The 9463-nt window shown below is 60.8% G+C and overlaps 1 protein-coding gene across 1 annotated transcript; it reads left to right on the top strand.

Moving 5' to 3' along the window:
- The first annotated feature begins 2151 nt into the window (after positions 1 to 2151).
- On the top strand, positions 2152 to 7900 carry LOC129129623 (myelin protein P0-like). The gene is made up of 8 exons (XM_054647570.2): positions 2152 to 2260; positions 3894 to 3942; positions 5194 to 5351; positions 5803 to 6028; positions 6539 to 6650; positions 6948 to 7008; positions 7154 to 7249; positions 7410 to 7900. The coding sequence occupies exons 2-8, from the start codon at positions 3900 to 3902 to the stop codon at positions 7569 to 7571; spliced, it is 858 nt and encodes a 285-aa protein (XP_054503545.2). The 5' UTR covers positions 2152 to 2260; positions 3894 to 3899; the 3' UTR covers positions 7572 to 7900.
- The last annotated feature ends 1563 nt before the right edge of the window (positions 7901 to 9463 follow it).

Raw genomic sequence — 9463 nt, forward strand, 5'->3', positions numbered from 1 at the left:
TTTAGGGAAATGGTTAATTGTGAAGCAATTACTTCCCCTTGGTGAAGGGCATTTCCTCTTTCACCAGCCTTGTGCACAATGAATAGCAGACAGCAGTGGAATTCATTCACTCAATCCCTAAAAAGCTGCTTTCTTTCTGTATCAGTCTAATATTCTCCTTTTACAGATGTGCTCCAGGTTTACTGCTGATTTTGCTGTGCAATTACCAATAAATTCCATTATTCCATTCTGGGCTGTGGGTCTCTGTTTATTTGGCTAAATACAGCTGAACCCATAAAAAACTGCCATCCTGAGGTGTAAAAATTGTCGTTTGATGGTGGGTGAAGGTTTTTAGGGAGCAGATTTAACCCTAAAGAGGACAAGTACCCCCCTTCAGCATCTCTGCTGGCTGCAGCTTTCAGGTGTGGCGAGATGTAGGTCAGCTGTAGATCTGTGCCTCCAGATAAATCCATTTCCTCCCTCTCTGCTATAAAGCAACATTTCAAGTGTTTGTGCTCCCTGGTGACCCAGCATCTCTGTCAGCCAAAACTTTCCTGGGAAAGGCTGGTGGGATCACAGAGCCCGGGGGAAGTGGCTTTGCTGTTCCCCTCTCAGCACTCTCGACTTCCCCTGGGGAACCAAAGGTTCTTTTTTGCTGCAAAATGCTGCATTTCAGCTGGGCCTCCTTGGCCACGAGTGTGCTGGAGCCTGGGCAAATGCTCCTGCTGCAAAGCTGAGCTGCCACCTTGGAGCTGGGGATGGTGCTGAGCTTCCTCCTCCTCTGCCACCCATGTGGGAGTTTCTTGGTGTGCTGGTGCAGACAAGTAGAGATAAAAGAAAGGCCTTAGAAAATCAGGCTGAATTACCTAAAATCAGGCCTGAATTACCAGCTATATTCTCTAAAATCAGGCTAAATTACCAGCTGGCCTGATACTCCTCAGTGCAGCTAGCTTGTAAGTTCTCACAAGTTAACCAAACAACCTATTCTAGCAGGGAAAACAGGCTGCACTTGTAATAACAAGAAATTCGTCCTGTGAGAATCAGTGAACAAAATATGTAAACAATCCAAGAAGAGAGAGATTTGATGGAAAGGTAAAATGCCATTCACTAACCAATGAGTGCAGCAAGGAAACTGCTGCCAGTTGGAATGGAACACAAAGTCTGTGAAAAATGAGTTTTGTGAGTAAAGAAGGGGCTTTTCTGCATTAAACACTGAGTCTTGACTGCTTTATTGCCACAGTGTGCCATGGAAGGCACTGATGCTGGGATGGGGAACAATGGGATACTGGGATGGGGAATGGGGATACTGGGATGGGGAACAATAGGATACTGGGATGGGGATAGGGGATACTGGAATGGGGAGAGGGGATACTGGGATGGGGAGAGGGGATAATGGAATGGGGAACAATGGGATACTGGGATGGGGAATGGGGATACTGGGATGGGGAGAGGGGATACTGGGATGGGGAGAGGGGATAATGGAATGGGGAACAATGGGATACTGGGATGGGGATAGGGGATACTGGGATGGGGAATGGGGATACTGGGATGGGGAGAGGGGATACTGGGATGGGGATAGGGGATACTGGGATGGGGAGAGGGGATACTGGGATGGGTATAGGGGATACTGGGATGGGGAGAGCGGATGCTGCAATGGGGAACAGGAGCTGCTCTGGTGTTTCAAGGAAAGAGGAAGGGTGAGAATGGTCTTCCAAAGTGGCCAGGGGGGTTGCAGCAGAGGCCAATGAGTGCCTGGTGTGTGTTTCAGGAGGAGGCAGCTGCCTGTGCTGTGCCAGGCAGGTTCAGGGCCCAGGAGGAAGGCACACCCCCATCAGCAGTGCTGCTGCTGCCTCACTGGGACAGGATCAGGGTGCAGCAGTGACAGCTGCTCTGAGCAGCTCTGGGCCCCAAAACAACACAGGAGGGAGCAGAGGGGGTGTGCCAGGAGCCTCTGTGTCCTGGACTGGTCATTGGGACTGGTCAGGCCGGTCCCTCACCTTGGCCTGAGCCCCAGCTCTGCTGTCAGTGCCTCCTGGAGCTGCCCCATCACCCCTCTCGGCCAGATGCATCTGCACTTGGTTTCCCCTCTCTGTTGCACATCCTGATTTCATGTTCTGCTTTCTGTTGTGTAAAAGTGACCATCAAACCGAACCTCCCAAGAGATCTCTTGCATATGCAGCTTCGAGATGATTTAGCAACTGATTCAGATACTCCGGATTCAGACACTGAATCAGCTGCTGCAGAACGTGCAAGACAAGCTGACCTTTCCAGGCCACTCTAGGTGAGTAATTTTTGCTGTGATATTTATTTCTGGATGGTTTTATTTGTTTTGTTTTTTTTTTTTTCCTGAGAAGAGAACCAGGGGAGCACAAGTGCCATGTGCAAAGGCAGGGGATGTGAGGGCCATGTGCTGGCTGTGCCCCTTCTCCCCTCTCTGTTTGGGAGAGGGGATTTGGATGTGTCAGCACTGGCACCCTCAGAGCAGCCTGGTGAGTGGGTGCTGGCTCCAGCTGGTGCCTCCCAGCACCCTCTCACTGCTGTGTGTCACAGGGGGAGACCCTGCAAAAATGTGTTCCCAGCCAGGACCAGAAACCCTCCTCGAAACCAGGGCAAGAAACCCAGCAAGGACCTGCTGGCAAACACAGCCCAGGGCCCCAGGAGCTTTGGGAGGTTCTGGGTACAGAAATCTCAGTTTTCTGCAGTCAAACAGGACTGGGTTTGTGCTGTTCTGGCTGCTGCAGGGGGTGCAGCTCTGCAGGTTTGGCACTGGGGCCGTGCCTGCTGCCCTGAGCTGTGCTGAGGGCCTGGGCTGAGCAGGAGCTGTGTTTGTAGGTCCACTGTGCAGCCAAGTGTGTCAGGGCAGAGCTGCACAGAGCACAGCAAAGCACGCAAAAAACCCGGCCCCAGAGGGGTCCTGTGTTTGGAGAGGCAGATGGCAGAGACTTCCAGAAGGTTTGCTGCCACTTCTCAGGATTTTTTGCTTGTGGAAAGGGCGGGGTGATGAAAGAACAAAGCTGTAGTGATTTTCTCAGCCTAGAACTGATCCAAGAGTCCCCAGCAGCTGATTCTGGGTCTGGAATTCCTGTCTGAGGCTGGCCTGGAGAGCCTCTCCCTTGCACAGTGGAGCAAAACAACAGAAACCACCAAAATGCCGGAGATTATTCAGCTCTTGTCTTTCTATTTCATTTCTGCAGTATTGGCAAATACCTGCTGGTAATGGCAGCCCCAAAGTGCTGCAGCTTCACGTGAGGGCTCTTGGGACAGGAGAGCTGCTCTCAGGAGCCACTCACCCTCAGATGAAGGGCCCCAGCTGGGAGCTGTGGAGCAGGGACAGGGCAGCAGGGAGCTGACCCCTGCCTCCCTGGGGACACTGCCTGGCGCCTTCTGGGGTGGCTGCCAGTCCTTCCCTGGGCTGCAGGACAAACCTACAGAGGGGAGAAGTCAGCTTTGTTCTGAGGGATGTGGAGCAGGTGGAGCTGGAGCAGAGATCAGATGTGGCCCTGCTCCAGCAGAGCCGCTCACGGCGGGCAGCACCCGGGGCCAAGGGTTGGATCTGGAGCAGGAGCTCCTGTTTCAGGACCCAGCTTCTCTGATGAGCAGAGTAAACAGCTGTGAACATCTCAGCTCAGAGATGTCATAGCTTGACCCCCAAACCACCGGAAAGAATCGTGACTGGCTTAGGTGAAAAGATAAGGGGACAGAGCCGTCTCCCCACACTCGCTCGTCCTTTCCTGGCTCAGGTGGTGCCACAGACCAGAGCCCTGTCTCTGCCCTCTGTGCTGTGCTGATTTCCAGCCTCCCAACCCCAGAGGCTGCACAGCAGAGTCTTCCTCTGACCTTGAGCTGGCCGCCAGCCCTTGGTGCCCTGCCCCAGGGGACACTGGAGCATGTGTCACCTGTGCTGTTCTTTTCAGAGGGAGATGAAGGTGTTGCTGAGCCTGGCCCTGCTGCTGACATGGCTGGGTAAGCTCTAAGTTTTATTCCCCTCTGCTTCCCCCTCTGCCTTTGCTCTCAGCCCCATCAGTGTCTCTCCTCCTGTGGAGCTGCTCCTCTCTTGGGTGCCAGCCCCTCTCTGGCCCTGTGTGTGCTGATCTCCCCTGTGAACACCCTGCAAACTGCACTGCTGTCCCTGGATCTGCCCTGGACTGAGGCTCCAAGGCTTTGAAAGAAGCAGAACTGCTTCACCAACTCTAAATACGGGGAGAGGTTTCCAAGGTATTGATTTTGGCTCTGCTCGAGGCAGGCAGCTCCCTTGGTCCCCTCCGCTGGCAAATATTTGTCATTTTCAGCTCCTCAGCTGGTCAAGACCAACAGAACTTGTTTGGGAAGCTGCAGCACTTTGCATTCATTATTTACAGCATTCAGACAAACTCTTGGTGCCTGGCCAGGGCCCAGCCCTCGGTGGCTGTGGCCAGGCTGGGCGCAGTGGCTCAGCCACGAGGACGAGCCTACCTGTCTGAGCAGCTCCCCCGAGCTGAATCAGCTCCCAGCAAACAGCAGCAGAGCCTCAGCCTCCCCTTGCAGGGCCACTGCAGGCTGGGGCAGGTGGGGCTGACGAGCTCCAGTGACATTTTCTGCCCCACTCGTTTCACAGAACCTTTTAGCTCAGAGGGGACCTTTAATCCCCTTCCTGCCGCCGTCCGCAGCCGCAGCTGCCTCGTGCAGGCTGTCAGCTCTGTGCTCTTTGATGTTCCCCTGCTTTGCTGTTTTCCCACTGTCCAGCCGCTCTGGAAACCCCAAACTGTGGTTATGTGGCCAGACAAGTACAAGCCCAGGTCTGGAGCCTGTGAGCAAAGGGGAAGGAAGCCAAATGAGCAGTGAGGGAGGAACTGAAATTCGTGTGAAGCGCTGGAATCGCCCCTGGCCTGGCGGAGATGAGAGCAGCACAGGCTCTCCCAGGCAGTGAGTCACAGCAGGAGCTGCAGGCTTTGGCTCCGAGGCGAGGAGGGCAGGGGCTGAGCTTCAGGAGGGCAGGGGCTGAGCTTCCCAGCTCCCCTTCGGCTGCATCACCGGCAGCAGCCCTTGGTGTGGCGGCGGGAGGATGCACTGCCCCACATCCCGCACCCCTGAGCAGGGCTCGGGCACGGGCTGGGCCTCTGGGCTGCTCAGGGCCGTGAGCCCCAGGCTGTCCTGCTCTGGAGACAGCCATGGGGACGGGCAGGCTGCAGCTGGCCCTCCTGCCCTGGCTCATGCTGCTGTCCTTGTCCCGGGCAGGGCGGTGCACGGGGGCTGCCGAGGTGTTCACAGAGCCCCAGCTCCGAGCTAGGGCTGGGGACTCCGTGCTGCTGCAGTGCCTCTTCCTGGACCCCGACAGCAAGGGATGGACCCTGCACAAAGTGGACTGGCTGCACAGGGCAGGAGCTGGCACACAGGTGGGTCAGGACAGGGCTGGGACAACAGGGACACGGGGCTGGTGGCAGGGGAGGGAGGGCAAGGCAGCCATGGGGAGGCTGTGGGGATGCAGCCCTAGAAAGGCTGTGGGGATGCAGCCATGGGGATGCAGCCATGGGGATGCAGCCATGGAGAAGCTGTGGGGATGCAGCCATGGGGAAACAGCCATGAAGAAGCAGCCATGGAGAAGCTGTGGGGAAGCCAATCCTCCTGCCTCCAGACCATGAGGAGAGGGAGTTTCCATGAGAGGGTCCCCGTGTGGGGGCAGTTCTAGCGGCAGAGGGGGAGCTCAGCTCCGGGTGCTGCATCCTGGGGCTTTCCCTGAGTGTGGCCCAGAACAGCCGCGGGACGGGAGAAAGTGTGAACCGGGAGCTCTTGAGGAGGAGCAGGCACCTGACATCCTGCCCCTGCCATCCCGCACTGCCCTGGCAGGAGGAGATGGTGTTTTTCTACTACAGCAACCACGGCGTCCCCGCGGGCCGCTTCAAGAACCGGGCGCAGTGGCGGGGGAACATCTCCGGCTGGGACGGCTCCATCCTGCTGCAGGACCTGCGTCTCAACGACAGCGGCACCTACGAGTGCGAGCTGCGCCTGCTGGAGACCAGCAGCGTCTTCAGGAGCCGCACGGTGCTGCTCGTCAGCCCCGCCGTACCCAGAGGTGCGCGATGCTCCCGGGGCTGCCCCGGCTCGGGGGGTCCCGGCTGTGCCACCCCCGCCTCGGTGTCACCCCGGTGCCATCCCCGCCTCAGTGTCCCCCCGGTGCCATCCCCTCCTCGGTGTCTCTCCCCGGTGCCATCCCCTCCTCGGTGTCCCCCCGGTGCCATCTCCGCCTCGGTGTCTCTCCCCGGTGCCATCCCCTCCTCAGTGTCCCCCCGGTGCCATCCCCGCCTCAGTGTCCCCCCGGTGCCATCTCCGCCTCGGTGTCCCCCCGGTGCCATCCCCTCCTCGGTGTCTCTCCCCGGTGCCATCCCCTCCTCGGTGTCCCCCCGGTGCCATCCCCGCCTCGGTGTCTCTCCCCGGTGCCATCCCCTCCTCGGTGTCCCTCCGGTGCCATCCTCTCCTCGGTGTCCCCCCAGTGCCACCCCCGCCTCGGTGTCCCCCCGGTGCCATCCCCGCCTCGGTGTCTCTCCCCGGTGCCATCCATCCCCTCCTCGGTGTCCCCCCGCAGGTGCCGAGGATGCGGCGCCCCCGAAGGACTCCGGGTTCTGGCCGGCCGTGGTGGGCTGTGGCTGCGTGGCCGTGGTGGTGGCGTTCCTGGCCGGGCTCTGCGTGAGGAAGAGGTAAAAACGCTGCTCTGGGTTTGGGGGGTGAGCTCTCTGCAGCCCTCCCTGGTGCCCGCAGGTGTGAGGGTTCAGCTGCCCAGGTGTGGGGTGCCAGCCCCCTGCTGCCATCTAGTGTCACCGTGTGTGTCCCCGCGGCTCCCAAACCTCCTGGGCTGTGCCAGCAGCACGGAGAGCCTGGCCCGGGCGTGTGCAGAGGGGTGTCAGTGTCCCGGGAGAGGGAGGGAGGGAGGGAGGGACGGGAGGAGCGGGTGATGCTCCTGGCCGGAGGTGACACTGCTGCTGCCTTCCCTCGAGGTTTGCAACCGTCACGGCCCTGGAGAGGATGGGACAGAGCAGCAACAAAGGCAAAGCAGAGGTGAGAGTGAGGGGATCCCACCCTGCCCGGGCACCCGGGGCTGTTTGCTGGCAGCTCCAGCCATGGCTCTTGCACCTTGCCCTGTGGCAGCCCCTGAGTGTTTGGGGGCTGCTCAGTCCCAAACAGCCTGATCTGCCCCTCGCAGGAAGCAATTTACACCTCCATCCCTGGAGCTGAGGTGCCCAAGGCCGAGCAGGAAGCAAAGAAGAAGAAGAGAGCGGAGGACACGTACATAACCATGGTGAGGAGCTGCAGCAGGCATGCTGGGACCCCCACAGCACTCACTGCCCCCCTCACCAGGGCCATGGCACCCAGGCCTCACTCCCTGTGCCAGATCCCGTGCCCCCACATAGCCCCTGGTACCCGTGGTGACGCTCACTCCTTGTCCCTGCTCCCTGCAGCACCCGTCTCACTGCCGGGACAACGGCGTCTACGTGGAGCTGGCCAAGAGGGCCCTCCCGTCCGAGTGGATGGCAGAGGGGACCCACGGGCATGGGCAGAGCCAGGAGCCCCACAGCAGGCCGGAGGAGGCTCTGCCCCAGCCCCCAGAGCTGCAGAAGTAGCTGTGCTGTGGATGGCAGCCCCGTTCCAGGTGTGTCCGGGACACCTCTGTCCCTCTGCGGACTGAGAACTGGTGACACGTCGCTGTGTGCCCCGTGCCAGGGCACTGCCGGGGCACAGCCACCCCAGCTGTGTGCAGGGCACCAGGGGACGCCTGTCCCTGTGGCTCCTGCCCCCTGGACTCCAGAGAGTGGGCACAGCCTCACGCTCCAGCTCTGATCCTGGCCCAGGGTGAGGATCCCCAAGGGGGGAGATGCAGCAGGAGCTGTCACAGCGTTTCTCTGTACATAATAAAACTCAGGGAGTCTTCCCTGATGCTGTCTTCGTTTTACCTCCAGCCTGAGCATGTGATGTCCAAGTGTGCCAAAACCTGCCTGGCCCAGGGCCCGGCAGCCCCTGAACCCATGTGCAGCCTGGCACGGGGCACCCAGGCAGGAGCAAAGCCAAACGGGGCACAAAAGGGGTTCCCGGGCAGCAGGATGGGGACTGAGGGGAGCGGGGCAGAGCCCGGGGCACTGGGGTCCCCTCCGTGTGTCCCTGGCCATGGCCAGCAGCCGGTGATGGGCAGGGGGAGCCCGGCCACCCCTCCCGGGCCCCGGGGCAGCGCCTGGGCGGGCGCTGGCGCTGCTCCCGCGCTGTCTCTGGTGCCGGGCGCTATCTCTGGTGCCGGGCGCTATCTATAGATGTTTGACACCTCCAGGTGCGGAGGGAGCCGGGACCCTCCACCTCCCACCGCTGCCGCTCACTGCAGCGCCGCGCTGCGCTCCTTGGTTCTCGTTGACACCCGGCTCTCTTTTCCCGCAGGCGGCCGCGGGACGGGATTTGGGAGCAGCCAGCCCCCGGAGCTGGGGCTGGGGGCTCGGGGGATGGCACAGCGCCTTTGTAGGGTCGTGGCAGCCGTAGCAGCAGAGCAGAGAGGGCTTTGCCTGCCCAGGATGGGTGGCAGAGTGCTGTGCGTGCAGTGTTTGCTGAGCAGAGCTGCTGGGGCACTGCCGTGCCTGCTCTCCCGGCTGTCCTGGCTGTGGTCAGGCAGCAGAGCCCCTCTGCACCCCTCCCCTCTGCACCCCTGCCCTCTGCACCCCTGCCCTCTCCATCCCTGCCCTCTCCATCCCTGCCCTCTCCATCCCTCTGCACCCCTCCTGCCTCCCGGCTCTGGTGTGGCCTGGCCCTGGGGCATCCCTCGCCTGTGTCCCCAGGGATGCTGTCCCCGTGCTGTCACTGCCCCTCTGGGCCCATCTTTGTCTTCCTGCCCCCATCCCTGCAGTGGGACCCAGGTGTGGGGCCCAAAGGCTCCCTGGGTGGTGCAAAGGGGACCAAAGAGTTTCTCCAGCCCTGTTGCTGCTGGGCAGAGCCTCCCTGTGCCAGGGCTGGGAAAGGAGGGAGAGGGTCCCTGTTATCCTGGGAGAGGGTCCCTGTTATCCTGGGAGAGGGTCCTGCTGGAGAAGGGGAAGGAGCCTCCAGCACTTTGGCAGCCCTGGGCGGTGATGGAGCTGTCCAGGAGCGGGCAGGTGAGCAGGAGCACCTCTACCTGCTGCAGCCCACCTGGGGCATCCTGCCCGGGCTGCTCGGGCCCCTCTGCTGCTGCCAGCCTGGGGCAGCCCCTCTGCTCCCTGCCCGCCTCCAGGAGGGCATTTCCAACCCTCCTGGGCCGCGCTGGGCTCTCCAGAACGGGAGCTGCTGCCGTGGATGGCGCGAGCAGGGCTGGCTGCCAGCCTCCAGCGGGGCGCAGGGGACACACCTGAGTGTCCCCACCTCACCCGGGGCTCGGGAACCCCCCGTGTGCCCCAGCCCGTGCGCAGAGCACGGAGCCGGCAGCGCCGGGAGCTGTCTGTGCCTGCAGTTCGGGGGAAAATTTTTCCGCCCTCCCACTCCGGCGGCTGCAATCCACCAACCA

The sequence above is a fragment of the Agelaius phoeniceus genome, chromosome 23, assembly GCF_051311805.1.
Source record: "Agelaius phoeniceus isolate bAgePho1 chromosome 23, bAgePho1.hap1, whole genome shotgun sequence".
NCBI classification, from domain to species: domain Eukaryota; kingdom Metazoa; phylum Chordata; class Aves; order Passeriformes; family Icteridae; genus Agelaius; species Agelaius phoeniceus.

What these genes read in the sequence shown, in the direction of transcription:
- LOC129129623 (XM_054647570.2), top strand. Translation starts at nt 3,900, where the DNA reads ATGAAGGTGTTGCTGAGCCTGGCCCTGCTGCTGACATGGCTGG. An exon ending in CAGCCCCGCCGTACCCAGAG is followed by an intron (nt 6,029 to 6,538) that starts GTGCGCGATGCT and finishes GTCCCCCCGCAG; the next exon opens with GTGCCGAGGATGCGGCGCCC. An exon ending in GCAACAAAGGCAAAGCAGAG is followed by an intron (nt 7,009 to 7,153) that starts GTGAGAGTGAGG and finishes TGCCCCTCGCAG; the next exon opens with GAAGCAATTTACACCTCCAT.